This window comes from Protopterus annectens, chromosome 13.part0 (genome assembly GCF_019279795.1).
Source record: "Protopterus annectens isolate FY-2018-M chromosome 13.part0, PAN1.0, whole genome shotgun sequence".
Lineage (NCBI taxonomy): Eukaryota > Metazoa > Chordata > Ceratodontiformes > Protopteridae > Protopterus > Protopterus annectens.
In genome coordinates, this window is record NC_056747.1 from 155,543,599 (window position 1) to 155,565,720 (window position 22,122).

At 39.5% G+C, this 22,122-nt stretch overlaps 1 protein-coding gene across 1 annotated transcript in view; it reads right to left on the reverse strand.

The window, feature by feature from the left end:
• The window catches only part of CPAMD8 (C3 and PZP like alpha-2-macroglobulin domain containing 8), a 7,231,600-nt gene that overhangs the window by 1,294,497 nt on the left and 5,914,981 nt on the right, over nt 1-22,122 (reverse strand). The window contains exon 31 of the mRNA XM_044054766.1: nt 15,726-15,788. Within this exon, the coding sequence (XP_043910701.1) occupies nt 15,726-15,788 (63 nt within the window). The remainder of the gene's footprint in view (nt 1-15,725; nt 15,789-22,122) is intronic.

A 22,122-nucleotide genomic window follows, 5' to 3' on the forward strand; every position in this document is an offset into this window, starting at 1 on the left:
TCCACCAATAAACTCCTGACTAACTGTGTACTAGCTAACCAAACATAAATGTACATATTGCAAATATCTTAACTGTGCTATGTACCAAAGAAATTATGCCTGCTCTCTAACACGAAATGTAATTGTAAATTGTGTCTTCTTTACTATGGTTGTATCTGTAACTAAACTATGTAATGCGGAGCTTTTCTCACCGGGTCTCCTCTGAAAAAGGACTCCCTGAGCCCAGTGGACCTCCCCAGTCATCAAACTTGAAATAAATAAAAATAAATTAATTAATTACTAAATAAAGAAAGTTTTTTGCCTTTTTTATAGACCATTTTGAAATTATACTTTTGCAATTTGAGCATCATTCTTTGTAATCTTGCTGGAGCCGAGTGCATAGCCTTCTTTAAAATAGTGACTAGAGGTTGATAGTTTCTATTTGGATAGCAAGGCCGCCCCACTCCCCAACTTAAATTCCCCCTCTAGCCATTAATCTCTCCACCCTCAATTTCACAAACCTACTACAATCACCCCTTTATACCCTTACAGGACAGTCACCTACTGCACCCACTTTTCTCTCTTTCTCTCTTACTCAAACCGTTGCTCTAACTTGCAAAAAAAAAAAAAAAAAGAAAACATTTCACATGTATTCCCATTTGTCTCTATCAAAAATATGTTTATCACATTCATTTTATTGTATTGTACGCTGTATTTCTCTGATGATTTATTGTATGTCACCACATTTACTTTACTGTATTGTACGCTTTATTTTCTTTGAAAATTGACTGTATATATTGTTTCTCTGTAACTGTTCATTGGAGCTTTTCTTCCTGAGCTTGCACTGAAAACGGGCTCTTCATTGCCTAGTGGACTTCCCCAGTTATCAAAATGAAATTAATTAATTAACTATAATCGAGGAACTTCGAACATATGAACACAACTGCCAAAAGTTCCTTCTCAATTTGAGCATACTGCATCTCAGTTTGGTTAAGAGTTCTAGATGCATAGGCAACAGGTCTGCCCTCTTGAAGAAGAATTGCACCAAGAACGATCTTTGAAGCATCACAGGAAAGAACTACTGGTTTGTGGACATCATAGTACCTTAATGTAGGCGGGTTGGCAATTTGCTTTTTGAGATTATCAAATGCTCTCTGGTGGTGTTCTAACCATGACCAGGCAACATTTTTGTGTGTCAGCCCTCTTAAAGGTGCTGATAACTCACTAAAGTCAGGGATAAATTTGCCCAAATAATTAACCATACCAAGAAAAGGCTGTAGAGCTTGGACAATGTCTGGAACTGGCATCTCAAGAACGTCTGCTTGTTTAGAAGGGTCTGATCATAGGCCTGTACTGGTAAATAAACGACCTACATAAGTAACTTCTGGTAATCTGAATTTATACTTCAGAGGGCTGAGCTTCAAGTTCACTTCACGTGCTCTGCCCAGAACTTTCCTGAGGTTCCTATCATGCTCTCCTTCAACCATTGCCTCCAACCAGTAAATCATCAACTATTATTGCGCAAGGGTAGCCTGAAAACATTTGCTCCACTGCATGCTGAAAGACTTCACTGGCAGAATTTAGTCCAAAAGGCATCCTGAGGAATCTGTATCTACCAAACGGGGTACTGAATGTAGTCAGTAGTGAAGATTTGTGATCAAGCATTACTTGCCAAAATGAACTCTGCATCCAAGACAGAAAAAACAGTGAAATTTGGCATGAGGGTGGCAATCTCCGCCACTGTAATCATAGGATGACGGGGTATTTCTAATGCCTTGTTAAAGTCTCTTGGGTCAATGCATATTCTGACTTCATCTGAATTTTTCTTATGAGCAGCTACCATGGAAGACACCCATTCAGTTAGTTCTGTGACTGGACAAATACACCTTGCTGCACCACTTTGTCTAACTGGACCTTGACTTTGTCCAGCATAGCTACTGGAACTCTCTCTGCTGGACTGACCACTGGACTGACCTATGGGTCAACTTTCATGGAGTACACAACTGAAGTTTACCTAACTTGTCAGTGAAAACATCAACATACTCTGAGAATATATCAGTAAAGCTGGAACATGTGCTTACATGATGGACATCTTTGGTAAGCGGCAGCAGTTTCATTCTCAAACTGTCTCTGAGACCTAATAATGACTGCACAAGTCTTCTAACTATATAAAATTGCAAGCTGTAACTGTTCCCAAATGAACAAGCAACAAGCTGTGCACAACTGACCAAATTATGTTGCTCACCAGCCTTCACTTAAGCAAATGTTTCTGCCGACATTACCTTACACTTCAAACCAGTGTCAGCTTTGAGCTCTGTTGGTTTACCATCAATCAGGACAGTATAAAATACTTAATTCTTTGCCAGCAAATCTACTGCATTAACCTTTTCACCGATCACCGATACACCATCTACATAGAAAGTAGGGTTTCAGCTCTCTACATGATCAACTTACTTTTTGAGTGACCTTTCTTAATAACTGAGTGAGGTTTGCTTGATTTACAAAACTTTTGAAAATGATTCCATGTTTTACACTTAACATTGCTGACCAAATGCTAAGCACTTCTCTCTTTTAGACTCATTATTGGCACCACAATTACAACAGTTAACAATAAGAATCGACTTGGGTTTTGCTGACTCACCCTTATGCAGCAGTGAGCATGCCCTTTTCACTGAGCTAGTCTTGGAACTTGTTAGAAAGCTATGTGCTCTCCCAGAAAATCCTGCAGGGGCTGCAGCTGCCATGTGCTTAGGCCTGTTTCTGCTTGCCACGTGCTGCATGCTGTCTACATTTGCTGTAGAGGCTGTTGAAATCATGCTCTTATCACTTGCAAGCATACTTGTGTGTGCCATTCTGTGAGTTCATGGATTTGGCAAATCCCTATGGCTTTGCTTAACATTAAATCATTGTCATGAAGCAAAATCTTTCTTACTGCAGCACTATTAACACTACACACAAGCCTATCCTTTATTAACTCATCTTTCAAGTCACCAAATCTGCACATTTTAGCCTTATTTTTCAAGTCAGTGATATAAGCTGCAAAAGTTTCACCTGGCTTTTGGTCTCTTGTATAAAATAAGTGCCCCTCTAATGTAACATTTGTCTGGTGGTTGCACATTTCTCTAAATTTATGTTTCAAGCACTCCGTGTCCTCCCTTGATTCATCCGGTAGCACAATATGTCGGGTTTCCCCCTCTCCTGCATATACTGCTGGTGCATTCACAGATGAACACTCTCTTTTCAATGGCTTTTGACCCAGCTAAATTAAGCAAAATGAATGCCCTTGTACAAGTATCTTTATCAGCAAAAGCTGCTTGTCTGAAAATATTGTATTCCTGCTCGAATACTCTTCAATTCTCTGCTATATTATGATCAAACACAAGTGGACTAGGTCTGCAAAATGCCTCTGCCATCTCAACACACAGTAGTGAAGGTGCTTGAAATTATGTACACACACACACACACACACACACACATATATGTATATATATGTATATATATATATATATATATATATATATATATATATATATATGCCAGAACTCTATGCCAGTATTTGTAATTATGCCCATTAGCACAACAAACTCTGAAATAACTGCACTTTGCCAAATAAATCTCTGTAGCACAAGAACACTTTGAAATCACTGTACTTTGTGAAACCACTCCTTATCAGTGTACAAAATATTTTGAAATGACTGTACTTTCACAAATAAACTGTTTACAGTGGAAAAAGATCAGAGTAAGAAACACTTTGAGATGAATGCACTTTGCAAATAAAGTGTACACAGCATAAGAACCTTTCAAAATGGCTGCACTTTGCAAAATAACTCTGCACAGTGTAACAAACACTTTGAAAAGGCAGCACTCTGGAAATAAATGCACAAGAAACTTTTCAAAATGGCCGTACTTCGAGTGCAATTTGCAATATAACTGTACTTTGCACCCAGCAAATTCTTTGAAATAATTGCACCATAATAAAGCACACACTCTGCAAGCATTTTGCACACACTGAGATACTTTGTACAACTCTAGTTATGCTACGAATAGCTTCGGTCAATGCAAAATAGTAGCTTGTGCCCAAACACGGTCTTTTACTAAAAAACATGCAGTCACCTTGCTCTTTAAACTTAATTTCCCCTTTTACTGTACACATTATGCCCTTTCTAATCTCTTATCATGCTCACTATCCTTTTCTTGTGCCCATTTTACTTCAAACATGCTCGTTATGCAAATGAAAGGCAATTTTGAGCCCCATATGAATAACTCTGCTAGTTTTATCAAACATCATAGTTTCGAACATTTAGTTTAATTAATAATGCGTTTTGTGCCTTTCGTTCCATTAATATGTTTTGTGCTACTTATTTGATTAATAATGCATTTTGTGCCTTACAAATGCTCCATTTCATTTATAAATCATTTGTGCAGTTTTTGTTACCTTAAGTTGGTTTCTGGCCTGTTCGTTGGAGCTCCATTTCACTTAACCAGCTTAATCTGTCTTCACCTTCAACTCTGCACCTCTCATGGCTTGAAGAAGTTGCTCTCTTTATCCCAGTTCTGACACCATATCGCTCGTCCTGTCAGGATAAAACAGACAAGCTCAGTGGGTTCAGTTCAAGCAGCTTTATTACACACAAACACATCAGGAATGAGGCTTTGTAACTTAAACTTATAAAGAGACTGACTACCACACTCATACATATTAACACTCTGGCTGTTCTCTCAAAATGGCACTGCTGCCTGCACATGCTCACTATTTATATGCACGTGTGTACATTTGGAAATTCTTCTTAAAGGTACATACCCACTCTGCTCTACAAGTTGGATACAGCAGCTTGAATCTCACACCTGCCTCTCAACATTCCCTAATTACTGGAATAAAAATTTCTGTCTTCTATCTGGTGTACAGTGAATAATGCTTTTCCACAAACACTCTACTGTCTCTAATATTTAATACTTTGTTCTTTTGCCACAGTTTTGTGAGGATCAGCTCTTTCTGCTGGAAGGTTTGCATCTTTACTAATAAAGATCATGGCTGCTTTCCCACGCCCAGATTTGGAGCATTCATTCATTCAGTGTGTGCCATTTCAATTAACATTTCCTAATGTTTAATACCAGTCCAGTTGCTTATTTATATGTTCATAAAATTAATACAGTCTGTTCCTTCCAGTTTCTCTGGCACAGCAGAAAATCTCAGATCTTCCCTTTGTGCTCTGTCCTCCAGTTCTACAATTTTTGAAGCATCTCTTCCTGAGCAGTCTTATACTCCGCGAACTTTTCCTTCCTTTTGACTTCTGATTTTTGTGGTTTTATCAGCTTATCTGAGTACCTTTTTAAAGCTTCTTCCAGCCTTTTGTTATTTGAATTAATATACTTCCTCAGCATTTCATTTATTTTAATCAGCTCTGAGCATATTTGACTTATTTTTTCCTCTAGATTACTGGAAGCCATATCTTGCATCAAGGCTGGGGCTTGAACTGCTTTTATTGAGCAGCTTCAGGATTCTTCCCAGGCATGTTTTCTCTCTACCTTTTTCTAGCTGATTTTCTTTCAGGCTCTTTTAGTTTTTTTCTTTGCAGGCATCCAGGCAGTATACCTACTAGGCAGTAACTAAATTTTACTCAAGCTGACAATATCACTAGCTGCTGTTTCTCAGTTTCTGTGTTAACACTAGGAGATTTGAAGTTAATCTGTTGATCAATGTACAGCCATCTTGGAAGTCCTGGTTGATTTTCTTACAAGTTTTCTAAATTTCTTCTTCTTTTCTGGCATCCAGAAAGTGTACATAGCAGCCAGTAACTATTTTTTACTCACACTGTCAATATCACTGGCTGTTATTTCACAGTTTCTTTTCCCACACTGGCAAAGTTGAAATTAAGCTGTTGATCACTGTGCAGTTATCTTGGAAGTACCCAATATTGTCTGAAACCTTTCCAAGCCTCACAGTGTCAACCTGATACACCTACTGACACAGTTAAACCAACTTAGAATAATTTAAAGGTGTTGCTGCTCAATGCTAAGAGTCTTAACAAGTAACTCCACTCCCTGCAAGCTCTCTTTAACCCAGATGATATAGACATCTGCAGTTACTGTGAGTGGGTTTAAAACCACAGAGGGCACCCCAGCAATGCAAGGCTATAATGCATTTCAAACATTTACACCAGCTACTGCACAAGTAGGGTCTGAAGGTGGAGGATCTCAATTTACATCAAATCTGAACACAACGCAAGTCTGGTCAAACAATATGACACACAAGCTTCTCCACATGCAACTTAGCACAACTCCCACACTGTATCTTTGGAAGTTATAGGTCCTCCTTCATGACCAAGGAAGCCCATACCATGTACTTGACAGACATTCTCTATTCAGCCTAAGACAATATGCATGGAAGACTTCAACTATGCCAAAATTAGCTGGGATTCACAGACTACCTCAATCATGCAGGCCCAGAGATTCCTGGAATTTGTTAAAAAAAACCTCCCTTGAGAACAGCAAGTCGGCATGCCAACCAGGGGTGCAAATATATTTGAATTGGTCCTCACAAACATGGGGGAATGATGCACTCCCCCCACTGAACAGTTCTCATTGGTCAAGCTAGACCACAAATCTGCCTCCTTTGAAATAAATATAACCAGGACCTCAGCTAACCTCGTAATATTTAAAAACTATTCCAATGCAAACTACATGCTACTAAGTGACAGTCAGGTAAAACACCAAGCCTACCCCACCACCAAATTCTGAGAACATAGCTGCCTATGTAGAAATGTTCACAGAAATCATGTAAATAGCTGCATACAGACAGCTGTACCTACATGAAATAACCACAGGAAAACATCCAAAAACAAACCACACAGGTGGAATTCCTGTATAAATAGGATGTATAACAAGAGAAAAAAAATAATGTATAAAAACATGAAAAACTGCTTAAATGGGTACTGATAATATCCCATGATTCTTCCTGAATATCATGGAATATGACCTGTCAGGCCTGCTTGAATCTCTATTTAACCACAACATTCAGACAGGCTTCTTGCCTAATAAATGGAATGCTACAACAGTTATCTACACAAGGGGGACATTTTGGGACCCAAGGAGCTAAAGGCCCAAAAGTCTCACTAGTCTCATAAGCAAGACTATAAAAAGAATCATAAAGGATCTGATCAACAATGACAAAAGAACGTACAGATACTGAACCCTTCCTGGTTCAGTTTTGTCAAAGGCAGCTCATGCCTACTTAACCTGGCGGACTTCTTCAATAACATCACTAAAGTTATGGGACTAGGGCAAAATACTGCACATTATCTACCTCAACCTTGCTAAGGAGTTCAACACAATACCTCACTCAAGCACTGAAGATAAACTTACAAAATTAGGTATAAACCCATATGTTACCCAATGGCTATCCAGTGGGCTCACTGATAGGACACAAGAAGTTGGGATAGGAGAATTCACTTCCACAAAGAAACCAGTCACCAATGGATTCCAACAGGGATCGGTGCTAGGACCTTTTCTTTTTTGCACCTATTTCTTTGAAGTCAAGGCAAATGTCAAGTACCTGTAGCGGATCAAGTACGCAGATGACTGCAAGCTAGGTGTTAGTCACTGAATTTCCAAGACACAGAAAACCTCATAACACAGACAAACTGCTGCCAGAGCCATGAACTAAACCTCAGTGTGAAAAAATGCATAATAGTACCCTTTGGGAAGGTGGCCACCCCTGGAATTTACCACACTAATAGACCCCTTGGAGTCAACCCATTGTTCATGGATCTGGGAATGCACATTGACAGAACACAGTATCCATGGGACCTGACAACATCCCAGGCTGCATTCTACATGAACTACAGAACGAACTGGCACCCCACCTAAGTACCATGTTGAATCACAGCCTCATCTCAGGCGTTGTGCCCACTGAATGGCGCACAGCAACGGTTATCCCACTCCACAAAGGGGGAGCCACCAAGGACCCCGGGAACTACTACCCCATTAGCCTGACGAGCCTGGTCTGCAAGGCTATAGAACGTATCATCATGGAACTTATAAACAATGACACTGGTAATCTCCAAACTCTGGACTCTACCCAGTTTGGGTTTGTAAAAGGCAGATCATGTCTCCTAAACCTGACAGACTTCTTTGAGGCGGTCACCAAAGCCGTAGATGAGGGTAAGGTGGTTCACACAGTCTATCTAGATCTCGCCAAGGCTTTCTACACCATCCTCCACTCTGGAATTATAGACAAACTCACTAAACTAGGTATAAATCCCTATGTCACAAGATGGGTTGCCAACTGGCTCACTGACAGAACCCACACTGTGAAAGTAGCAGACTCTAAATCCAACTTCAGACCAGTGACAAGTGGAGTACCACAGGGTTCAGTCCTAGGTCCTTTCCTGTTTGGTATCTACTTCTCTGAAGTACAGGCTAACACAGAAGGTCTTTGGCTAACAAATTAATTAAACACAAGCAGGGAAAACGAAGCTTCTGACACAGAATCCAAACAAATGATGTTGTATCAAACAATCCAAAAGAGTCCGAATCCAAAGACTTCAATAAGAAGAAGAAAACAGGTTTATTTTAGTGCTTTCGGAAGGATTAATACCCCTCCTTCCTCAGAAAAATGACAAACACAAGATCAAAAACACAATGCTTTTTAAATTAAATTAGTGTCAGGTGATCAATCGCACTCGTAGCTTAAATAGGGTAACAATTACTTAGCCACTCAGTGCGTACTTATTTAAGCAAACAGTGCTTAAAAACTAAATAAAACTGAATAAAAAATCCTCATTACATATGATTGTTTATAAATATATGTATATATATAATAAATAATAAAATCTGTATATATACACAAACCTACTTTAGTTGTACATACCCTAGCATAGCTAGGATATGAACTTTTGTTTATACAAGATATACTAAACTCCTACTCTAAACATTAAAATACTAAAATACTAAACTAAGACCAGAAACTGCCAGAGTCTAACCAGGGTACACTAAACTACCATTATCTCAAATAACTAAAATGTAATGAGTATAAAGCGATGGTCCACTCTAAATAGCTATTTCCCCCATAAATGGCATGCTGAAATCTAATAAACTATCTTTTTAATGCCAATTTCTTTAAAATAGATGTTATGGATAGTTGTTCATTTAATCCTGGGGAAAAATGGGCCGCCGTCCTTATTTGCCAGTACAGTTCCTCCATTTCGAGCTGTACCTGCCAAGGACCTACCAGTGGGGTGTCATCCACCTGTTTCAATATAAAAAATTGAAAGAGATGATTCGGATGTCTAATAATGTGACCAGCTAAAGTGTTACTAAGCTCTTTCTTACTAATGGCATAATTATGCTCGTACATTCGCTGCTTTAACTTGCGCTCTGTCTTGCCAATATAGAAAGCTTGGCATAGTGCGCAATTAGCCACATAAACTACTGCCCTAGAATTACAGTTGTATTTACCATTAACTTTATATTCAGTGCTGTTAATTCTAACAGAGGATCCCTCATTAATAAATTTACATTGTTTGCAAAAACCGCATTTGTTCATACCAAAAGCTAAAGTTCTCACTTTAGCTTTCCCAACTTGCAACAATGTTTTTAAATCAACTCCTCTTCTAAATGTAATTTTTGGGGAGGCTTCGAATTGTTCATGAAGTTCCTTATCATTTGATAGGATTCTTCAATTTTTACACAAAATGTCTTTAATGAACAGGTGGTCAATCGAAAATGTACACAAGAATCTGATGTTATTTTGCCCATTGGTTTGCACATTGTTTCCCTGTTGTACATTGTCATCCCTTACATCTAACCCAGATGTGACTCGAAATCCTAAAATAGGGTGGAAATGCCCTCCATTACGTTTAGAGATAACTTCTTCTTTTATCTCATTAACTAAACTATGGGGGTATCCCCTTTTCAAGAACATTTCAAATAAGTTGTCGCATTCCTCCAAGAATTCTACCTCATCCGTAACCATCCTTGCTGCTCGTACCATCTGGCCTTTGATCACGGCTCACTTTTGATGGTTCGGATGAGAGCTAGAAAAATGTAGGAAGCCGTTGGAATATGTTGGCTTCCTATAAATTCTGCTTGTAAACCTGGAGTTAACCTTGTCCTTAAATAGCCAGATGTCTAAAAAGCTAATGTGGGTGTCATGAAACTCAAACGTGAACTCTAAAAAATGAGTCAACCCAGAAATGGTTGTAACAAAATTAGGGATGTCATCTACATTACCCTTCCATAGAATGAACATGTCGTCCTGGTATCTAGTATACCAGGCGACATTTCTCTGATTGTCTAAATTTTGGAAGAGTAAATTACGCTCCCAATGGGCCATAATGCAATTAGCATAAGCGCCACCACAGGGTGAACCCATAGCCACACCTGCCGTTTGTACAAAAGTACGTCCTTCAAAACCAAAGAAGTTAAAACGTAAGATCATTTCTAACAATGTCTCCACTAAACGAATTGTGTTCTCATTGACATTCCTAGCCCATAGGAAATCCCTCATCCACTCAAGACCTAAATTGTGTGGAATGACCGTATAAAGGTCCTTAACATCTATTGTGAGGAAAACATAATCAGGGTTAAAAATGATGTCATTTATTTCCCCCAAAAAGCTCCACGAATCTTTGCAGACTTGTTTTCTTTTGCAATAAGTGGTTTAAGAATGGAATCGATATATGATGCTGCTGCACTCAAAATGGACCCTCTCCCGTCGACAATAGGTCTAAACGGAGGGTCCGTTTGTGATTTGTGGATTTTTGGGACCCCGAAGAATGCTGGCAATTTGGGTGCTGTCATGTTTAAATACCTATATAGGTCCATGTCAATAGAGTTCTCCAACAGTAAGTCATCTAACATACTTCTAACTTTGGCATAGGCTACATTGATCTCATTAATACTGACTTCATGATATGGACCCTTTTCTAAATGCACCAACAATTTGTCAACATATGAACAATGGTCCATTAAAATAAGACCGTTCCCTTTATCGGGCTTCATAACCCTTATATTGCATTCCCTCAAAATCTTGATGAAATCCCTCTCTTGCGGTGCGATGTTAAGCTTAGATCTTTTACGGCAGTCAATTTTATCCGTCAAGATATGCCACCTCTGAGGTGTTAAACAACAACTGGGACAGGACGAGTCCTAGTGCTACAAAGTCGAGATGCAATGAAAAGGAAACTAGCCGGGTCGTACTTCCAGGGACACAATCATCTGTTTTTGTTGATGGTATTAGTTTTACATCAGTTCGGAATGCAGGCGCAGGCAGTGTTTCTGAGCAGAGCACAGGGATTACTCCGGGACAACGGCAGGCTGATAGCCAAATAAAAAGAACCCGATAAAGGGAACGGTCTTATTTTTATGGACCATTGTTCATATGTTGACAAATTGTTGGTGCATTTAGAAAAGGGTCCATATCATGAAGTCAGTACTAATGAGATCAATGTAGCCTATGCCAAAGTTAGAAGTATGTTAGATGACTTACTGTTGGAGAACTCTATTGACATGGACCTATATAGGTATTTAAACATGACAGCACCCAAATTGCCAGCATTCTTCGGGGTCCCAAAAATCCACAAATCACAAACGGACCCTCCGTTTAGACCTATTGTCGACGGGAGAGGGTCCATTTTGAGTGCAGCAGCATCATATATCGATTCCATTCTTAAACCACTTATTGCAAAAGAAAAACAAGTCTGCAAAGATTCGTGGAGCTTTTTGGGGGAAATAAATGACATCATTTTTAACCCTGATTATGTTTTCCTCACAATAGATGTTAAGGACCTTTATACGGTCATTCCACACAATTTAGGTCTTGAGTGGATGAGGGATTTCCTATGGGCTAGGAATGTCAATGAGAACACAATTTGTTTAGTGGAGACATTGTTAGAAATGATCTTACGTTTTAACTTCTTTGGTTTTGAAGGACGTACTTTTGTACAAACGGCAGGTGTGGCTATGGGTTCACCCTGTGGTGGCGCTTATGCTAATTGCATTATGGCCCATTGGGAGCGTACTTTACTCTTCCAAAATTTAGACTATCAGAGAAATGTCGCCTGGTATACTAGATACCAGGACGACATGTTCATTCTATGGAAGGGTAATCTAGATGACATCCCTAATTTTGTTACAACCATTTCTGGGTTGACTCATTTTTTAGAGTTCACGTTTGAGTTTCATGACACCCACATTAGCTTTTTAGACATCTGGCTATTTAAGGACAAGGTTAACTCCAGGTTTACAAGCAGAATTTATAGGAAGCCAACATATTCCAACGGCTTCCTACATTTTTCTAGCTCTCATCCGAACCATCAAAAGCGAGCCATGATCAAAGGCCAGATGGTACGAGCAGCAAGGATGGTTACGGATGAGGTAGAATTCTTGGAGGAATGCGACAACTTATTTGAAATGTTCTTGAAAAGGGGATACCCCCATAGTTTAGTTAATGAGATAAAAGAAGAAGTTATCTCTAAACGTAATGGAGGGCATTTCCACCCTATTTTAGGGTTTCGAGTCACATCTGGGTTAGATGTAAGGGATGACAATGTACAACAGGGAAACAATGTGCAAACCAATGGGCAAAATAACATCAGATTCTTGTGTACATTTTCGATTGACCACCTGTTCATTAAAGACATTTTGTGTAAAAATTGGAGAATCCTATCAAATGATAAGGAACTTCATGAACAATTCGAAGCCTCCCCAAAAATTACATTTAGAAGAGGAGTTAATTTAAAAACATTGTTGCAAGTTGGGAAAGCTAAAGTGAGAACTTTAGCTTTTGGTATGAACAAATGTGGTTTTTGCAAACAATGTAAATTTATTAATGAGGGATCCTCTGTTAGAATTAACAGCACTGAATATAAAGTTAATGGTAAATACAACTGTAATTCTAGGGCAGTAGTTTATGTGGCTAATTGCGCACTATGCCAAGCTTTCTATATTGGCAAGACAGAGCGCAAGTTAAAGCAGCGAATGTACGAGCATAATTATGCCATTAGTAAGAAAGAGCTTAGTAACGCTTTAGCTGGCCACATTATTAGACATCCGAATCATCACTTTCAATTTTTTATATTGAAACAGGTGGATGACACCCCACTGGTAGGTCCTTGGCAGGTTCAGCTCGAAATAGAGGAACTGTACTGGCAAATAAGGACGGCGGCCCATTTTTCCCCAGGATTAAATGAACAACTATCCATAACATCTATTTTAAAGAAATTGGCATTAAAAAGATAGTTTATTAGATTTCAGCATGCCATTTATGGGGGAAATAGCTATTTAGAGTGGACCATCGCTTTATACTCGTTACATTTTAGTTATTTGAGATAATGGTAGTTTAGTGTACCCTGGTTAGACTCTGGCAGTTTCTGGTTTTAGTTTAGTATTTTAGTATTTTAACGTTTAGAGTAGGAGTTTAGTATATCTTGTATAAACAAAAGTTCATATCCTAGCTATGCTAGGGTATGCACAAGTAAAGTAGGTTTGTGTATATATACAGATTTTATTATATATATATATATATATTTATAAACAATTATATGTAATGAGGATTTTTATTTAGTTTTATTCAGTTTTTTAAGCACTGTTTGCTTAAATAAGTACGCACTGAGTGGCTAAGTAATTGTTACCCTATTTAAGCTACGAGTGCGATTGATCACCTGACACTAATTTAATTTAAAAAGCATTGTGTTTTTGATCTTGTGTTTGTCATTTTTCTGAGGAAGGAGGGGTATTAACCCTTCCGAAAGCGCTAAAATAAACCTGTTTTCTTCTTCTTATTGAAGTCTTTGGATTCGGACTCTTTTGGATTGTTTGATACAACATCATTTGTTTGGATTCTGTGTCGGAAGCTTCGTTTTCCCTGCTTGTGTTTAATCAGTTTGTTGTGTCATTTGAGTTTTTGCTCTTTGGCTAACAAAGTTCGCAGATGACTGCAAACTAGGAGCCATAATCAAAACTCCTAACGATGTGGACATCCTAAAAAAGGGCCTCACTGAGACAGATGCTTGGTGTCAAAGCCATGGCCTCAAGCTCAATGCCAGAAAGTGCATTGTCATCCCTTTTGGTAAAAACTCTGTACCCATGAACTACCACAGAGGCGGTAGTCTACTTAACACCGAAAGTGTGATAAGAGACCTCGGGACACAGGTGGACAGTAGTCTCTCCTTTGATAATCATATCGCCACAGTAGTCAGGAAATCCTTCTACATGGCACACCTCATCACAAAAGGTTTCTCATCCAGGAAAAAAGAGGTCATTGTTCCTCTCTACTCATCACTCATAAGACCCATTATAGAGTACAACGCCCCTTTTGGTATGTACCTCACAAGACATCTACAACAACTGGAAAGGCCACAGAAGTACCTCACAAAGAGGATTACCGGCCTCAAACAAATGCCTTATGTAGACCATCCCAAAAAAACTCCAGCTTTACTCTGTCGCATATCGCCTACTCAGAGGTGATCTCTGCCTAACATACAAAGATATGTCAAACCCACAGCTGTTGGACATGCTCTACGTAAAGAAATCCCAATCCCTCTGAGCTACACGCTCTAGGGACCTAAACCTTGTCACCACAATAAACAGATCATGTTGGAGGGATAGATTCCTCTCCCAGAGACTTCCCATACTCTGGAACAAACTACCTATCTATATCAAACAAAGCTCCTCATTAGCACTCTTCAATGATTGGATGGGAGATAGGAAATTCACCCCGGGGATCACTTCTGTGGCTCTGCTTGACAGAGGCACAGGAAAATAATTTTCTTGGGTGGCAAAAGCCAGGGTACTGCTTGGCTAGGCTTATATAGGCCCTAGGGCCAATTGCCTAGTACCTACCTATGAACCTATAACCCACCCTTTAGCCACCATGTGTCCACTGTGGTGTGAAAATCATTCTATGTTGCACAACTTATAAGTAAGGGCATGGCATCCAGGTCCCAAGAGGTCATTGTTCCACTGTACTTGTCTCTCATCAGACCAATCGTCAAGGACAATGTAACCCTTTTGGCATGTACCTAACTGGGCACTCACAACAGTTTGAGAAACCAAAGACGTTTATCACAAAAAGAATACAAGGAGTAATCAACAATTCCTATGTATAAATGACCATTCTCAAAGCCTTATCCCTGTACTCTGTCTCCTACAAACGGCCATGCAGCAATCTATGCCTAGCCTATATGGCATTCATTAATCCCACACAGATGGAGCTGTTGCACATCCACAAAATAATTAGCATCAGAAATACCTGATTTAAGGAACTAAATCTCATCTGTGACATGAATGGTATTTGTCTCAAGTGAACCCTTCTCTAGAACAGGCTTCACAATCATGTGAAGCAAAGCTCACTGCTAATGCCATTTAAAGATAAACTGGGCCAATGGATAAGAAACTGCAAATTTAACCCTAGCTTGGCACCCATGTCCCCCAATGGACAGGGGCAGTCTGTGAATGTTTCATGTGTAAAAGCCAATATCATGACTGTAAAACTCCTTTGGTTATTGACAGGTCAGCAACATGTTGGTAAATGGCTCTTATGCCAAAAGCCTAGTAAACACATATGAACATAGGAATCTACAGCAAATAAAACAACTTGAAAGTAACAGAAGCAAAGCAGTACAGAAACAAATGGTTTTGACAAGCTGAAATGTAAATATGCTCACAGTCCCAAGTAAACATTTTTTCACTACTTTATCACCACAGGAACTGCATAAAATCATTATGGTTTTACTCTACAGATTTACCTGCATCAAACAGCAGCCTTCTCCCTTGGCACTCACAAACAGCCCAGTTGGGATAGTGGGAATCTGCAACAGAAAAAGTACTTAATCAGACTCCATAAATACTCCTTTACAGAGACTACAGATGCCACCTATTTCATAAAACCAGTGCTGAACATTAATTAAATATTCTAAAATGCCAAATTTACTTACTAGATACGTGACAATTTATTGAATAGTAGTGCACCAAAAATCATAATCATGAATGCAAAATCCTACTTTACAACAGTGAAAGTAGAACACTTACTAATATATGCTTACATGTACTACATGCACACATGGTGCAGGTACACTGCCAATCAACAGACCATACCACTCCAGTGTTAGTGAAATTTGGAAACAAGCACTAACATGGGTCCTGCAGAGAGTGCAAGTTCAGATTTCTGTACAAATGTAGAGATAAGTATTTTGATTTCAACGTTAGCATTTCAACATTGTAAATTCAGTATTATGACTTTCAGCATGTTGCCTTTCAGTAAGTTGACATGAACCCTTATTTACTTATTTAAACATGTACATGTGAGAATGTACATATGGGTCCCCTTCAGATAATCGACTCTTCGGGAAGTCAAATTTCATATGGCTGAGACCATATGTTTGACTTTCCAAAAAGTCGAAGCATTTGTATGGCGATCACAATACAGTAGGTATTGGGGAACTGGTATATATAATTTGCAGGGGGGTGAGGGGGCAGGATATTTGCCATTTTGTTGATTTTGACTTTTTGGAAAGCTGAACATATAGTCTCAGCCATATGACGTTCAATTTTCTGAAAAACTGTTGTCATACAAATCCATATGTACAAAGAAGTTATGTACTTACCATAACGTTCTATGTGTGTTATCCATCTCACTTTCATTCTTACTAAGATGAGTTCGGATCCGATCCCTCGGATATGACTCGGCCTTATACACTAGCTCGAGGTCTTTCACTACCTCATGGCTATCCCCTATCTCATCATGCATTAGAAGAGTTCCCCAGATATTGTTTGCAGTCATACAAAGGAATTCCAAAACTAAAATTAGTTTAATAGTTAACAGAGCCATCAAGAAGGTCAGAGAACACTAGTAGCCAATTGTATCCAACTCGGTCTTCCAGGAGCAAAAGGCCGGAGGAAGGAGGGTGGGATGTAAGAATGAAGGCAAGATAGACAAAACACATGGAACATTATGGTGAGTACATAACTTCTTTATGTGTTGTTGCCCTATCTCGCCTTCATTCTTAATAGGTTGGGACAGCATCCCTAGCACAATATTTCTAGGGTGGCTCAAGGGAAAATATTCTTCAGAACTGTGGAACAAAAGGAGGTCCTGTTCCTGGGGGCCAAATCAACTTTGTAATGAGTGATAAAGATATGTGGTCTTGCCCATGTTGCTACACCACAAATGGTATCAACAGGCAGTCTAACCTTGAAAATGGAAGAGGCTACAATTGACCTTTTATATTATGGGGAAGATCTTTGTTTTGAGATTCGTAAACAAAGGTTATGCAGTCTGAGAGCCATTTTGAAAGTGTCACTTTAGAGACTGGAGCACGTCTCTTTGAATATGAAAAGGATATAAAAAGCTGTTCAGATTTACTGTAGTCCTTTGTCCGATGTAAACAGAAGTGTAGTTGTCTGTGTACATCTAGTTGGTAAAAACAAAGTAAAGTGCCAAAACTGCTGGAGCCACGGATGTCAGCAAAATACTTTATTGTTAAATCCACAAAGCTTACACCAAATACAGTACTCAATACACAAACGCCTTAAACAAAATTGCGTTTCCGTCTTAAAAAAACGACTTCTTCAGATAACCTCTGACAAAATAACTCAAACCTTTTATACCTTTGTTTAAAACCATTACCCAATCACTACAATCTCCAAATTAAGAATTAAGTAATGTTGCCTGTTAATCCATGTACTTTAAAACACTTCTTTCCTAACCCTTTCATTATTTATAAAAACTATTACTTATAAATAAACAAATAAATGATGAAAACATCCTTAAACAAATGAATATATTATAAAAACATATATAAAAATGTATGCATAAAAATCAGTATTTAATATTAAACTGTTTAGAAAAATAATTTATATAAATATATATAAATATAGCCTGCCATCTGCTGGTTAAAATATTAAATACACATAAAACATCATATTTTCATTTGTTTAAGGGTGTTTTCATCATTTATTTGTTTATTTATAAGTAATAGTTTTTATAAATAATGAAAGGGTTAGGAAAGAAGTGTTTTAAAGTACATGGATTAACAGGCAACATTAATTAATTCTTAATTTGGAGATTGTAGTGATTGGGTAATGGTTTTAAACAAAGGTATAAATGGTTTGAGTTATTTTGTCAGAGGTTATCTGAAGAAGTCGGTTTAAGACGAAAACGCAATTTTGTTTAAGGCGTTTATGTGTATTGAGCACTGTATTTGGCATAAGCTTTGTGGATTTAACAATAAAGTATTTTGCTGACATCTGTGGGTCCAGCAGTTTTGGCACTTTACCTTGTTTTTAGTTTCTTTTGTGCCAATTATCCCTTTTGAATTCTTGGTGGTTTAGTTTTTGGATTTACATCTAGTTGGTGCACCATGTATTCTAGCTTATTCTCACAGTTAGGGAAAAACACTGGTAATTCTATGGATTGGTTCAAATTAGAGTTCAAACATACTTTGGGTAAGGAGGAGTGGTTTGTTCATAAAGATACTCTGTCTGTGGAAAATCATGTAGGTGGGTTTTATTGACAAAGCTTGGAGCTCTAACACTCTTCTAGCAGAAGTAATAGCTATCAAAAGAATAGTCTTCCAGCAAAAATATTTGAGATCTCATGATGCAGCCCATCTCATGGCCAGAGATGGCCTGCATCTGTCATCCCTGGGGTTCCAGACACTGGCCAAGGCTCTTGCCACCCCTATAGTGCCTTTTTTAGGCAGTGTTCAAAAGACCAAATTACCACCGTAACAGCTACAAACAAGTGCAATTTGAGGATCATGCTGCTCAATGCTAGAAGTCTAAATCTCACAATGCACTCACGCAAGGTACTCTTTAAAATGGAGAACATTGACATTTGTGCTGTAACAGAGACCTGGTTCAAGGCAGCAGAAAGCATCCCTGCACTACCAGGCTTCAACTCATTCCACATCTTTCGGCCCCAAAACTTGGGCTGAAGCTCCAAAGGCAGTGGTGTTTCCATATTCATAAAGGATGCATACACCTCCAGACTGGTAGCCCAACATAACGCATCTGAGATACTTCAGGTGCAGCTAACACTGGGTAAGACAGCGATTCAGGTCATAGCCTGCTATAGGTCCCCAACCATGTTCCAAGATTCACACTCCACATTCTTAAGCATACTGGGCAACTTCAAGTACTCCTCCATTAACTGGGAAAACTATTCATGTACCAATACACTTGCCCAATGCTTTCTGGAATTCATTAATTCCAATGCCCTGGACCAACTCATTCTTACCCCCACTAGAGGTAGCAACATCCTTAACTTGGTCATTACTAACATGGGCGACCGTTGCTCTACACCAACAGTCAACTCCTCCATGGTTAGATCCGATCAAAAGCTAATCACCTTGGAAATCCACATCCCTCCCACCCCCCAACAAAGGTAACCACCATGAAAAACTTCTTCAAAGCTAACTTTGGGCTCCTAAAAACAGAGGTGGCTAACTTCACAGTACCCATGAAAATGGAGAAAAGTTGCATGACCGCCATATCATACACCAATGCACTGTACGAACATGTACACAAGTGCATGGATCTTACCATACCCAATAAAACTAAGATGCTCTACTCAAAAAAATGAAGCCAATCTGGTGGTCCCCTGCCGTAAACAAACTCTACAACAGAAGGAGGAAACTGATGCTAAATAAGGTGAAGTCCCAAGACTGGAAAAACTCCCTTATCAGACACAGCAAAAGGTTGAGATCCCTCATCAAATCCTCTAAAGCTAGCTATGAAAACAGAATTGCAGCAGATAGTAAAGACAACCACAAGGCCTTCTATAGTTATGTAAAGAATCTCTATGGCAATACCCAGATTTGCTCTGAGCTACTGCACAATGGTATCTCCTATACCGAGCCAACAGATATTGCAAATATACTGGCGAACAGATTCAGTGCTAACTTTAAACCCCCCCCCCCCAAAGGACCAATCACAATGCCAGTAGATTGTCAGGCTACCCAGTATTACTGCTGCACAGGTTAAAACAGCACTGTCCAAGGCCAAGAATATAGTTTCTATGGGACCTGACAGTATCCCTGGCTGTGTTCTACATGAACTACAGAGTGAACTGGCACTTCACCTGTGTGCCCTGTTCAATCACAGCCTCACCTCAGGCTTTGTCCCTACCGAATGGTGCACTGCTACAGTCATCCCTCTCCACAGAGGAGGAGCGACTACAGACCCTGGGAACTATAGTCCCATTAGCCTGACGAGTCTGATATGCAAAGCTATGGAACACATCATCATGGACCTAATAAACAAGGATATAGGAATCTCCAAACACTGGATCCTACACAGTTTGGTTTTGTGAAGGGTAGATCATGCCTGCTTAACTTGGTTGATTCTTTGAGTCAGTCATCAGAGCTATGGATGAAGGTAAGGTGGTTCATACAGCCTACCTTGATCTGGCCGAGGCCTTTGATACCATTCCCCACTCAGGAATCATAGAAAAACTTACTAAGCTAGGCATTAACCCCTATATCACTAGGTGGGTTGCAAACTGGCTCACAGATAGAACCCACAGTGTGAAAGTAGCTGACTCCAAGTCAGACTGCCGACCAGTCATGAGTGGAGTCCCACAAGGTTCGGTCCAGGGTCCTCTCCTGTTTGGTATCTACTTCTCTAAAGTCCAGGCCAACATGAAGGGACTCTGGCTGACAAAGTTCACAGATGATTGCAAGTTGGGAGCTATTATTAACTCTCCAAGTGATGCTGACATCCTACAGAAAAGGCCTCAATGAGACCAATGACTGGTGTCAGAACCATGGCCTTAAGCTCAATGCCAAAAAATGTGTCTTCATCCCCTTTGGGAAAAACCCAGTTACCTTGAAATACCACATTGATGGTAATCCACTGAACACATAAGGCGTTATAAGAGATCTGGGAACACAGGTTGACAGCAACCTCTCTTTTGACCACCACAATGCCATTGTGGTCAGAAAGTCCTTCTATGTGGCACATCTCATTACCAAGGGTTTTGCACCCAGGAGGAAAGAGGTTATTGTCTCCCTCTACTCTTCCCTCATTAGGCCAATCGTGTAAAATGCCCCATTTGGCATGTACCTCACTAGACACCTGCAACAACTGGAGAGGCCGCAAAAGCACCTCACAAAGAGGATCCTAGGGCTTAAACACTTGTCCTATATGGACAGACTCAAAAACTCCAACTATTCTCTGTCTCATATCGCCTACTTAGAGGCGATCTCTGCTTGACTTACAAAGCCATGTCTGACCCAGCTCTGTTAGAAATGCAACATCTAAAGAAATCCCAATCCTTCCACACCACACACTCCAGAGACCTCAACCTCATTACCACAATCAACAGAACATGCTGGAGGGACAGGTTCACAACCCAGAGACTGCCCATACATGTCAAGCAGAGCACCTCACTGGCCCTCTTCAAGAGAAATCTTGATGAGTGGATGGGAAACAGAAAATTCACCTGGGGATCACTCCAATGGCTCTACTCGACAGAGGCACTGGGAACTAAGGTTGGGTGGCATGATGCCAGGATAATCCTATGGGATAGGCTTGTAAAGGCTCCAGGGCCATTAGCCACGTTTATATCATGTTATCGAAAGATGAAAATAGCGAACGCTATTTCATCGTCCCCAAAACATCTAAACTTGAAAATATCGAACATTCAGAACAGCAAATTTTTTTCCCATGAAAAAGATTCACTGCTCTGAAAGACATACACACAGCACAAGCACATCAAACAAACAGCAACCACACACATACACTTAAATTCCTACATCTAATGCCACACTAAACTAAACATACACTACTATCTACCCACTTACCTTAACCTAAACCCTAAGGTCTGTCACTATCGCACACTCACCTAACCCACACCCTAACCCTAACTCACTTAAACCGCCCCTAACCCTAAAGTCTGTCACTATCGCGCACACACCTAACCTGCGCCCTAACCCTAACGTACAAACAATGGCACACTTACGTGAACCCAACCTGTAACTTTCCACCACAGTGCTAAGAATAGCAAAGCCACAGAAATGGCCAAGCGAATTCTTTCCCGAGGAAAGAATTTGCTGTTCTGCAGCTTCGCTATTCTTAGCATTCGCTGAATAGTGTTCGATATCAGAACATTCAAAGTTTTAATACTTCGATGTTCTGATGTAG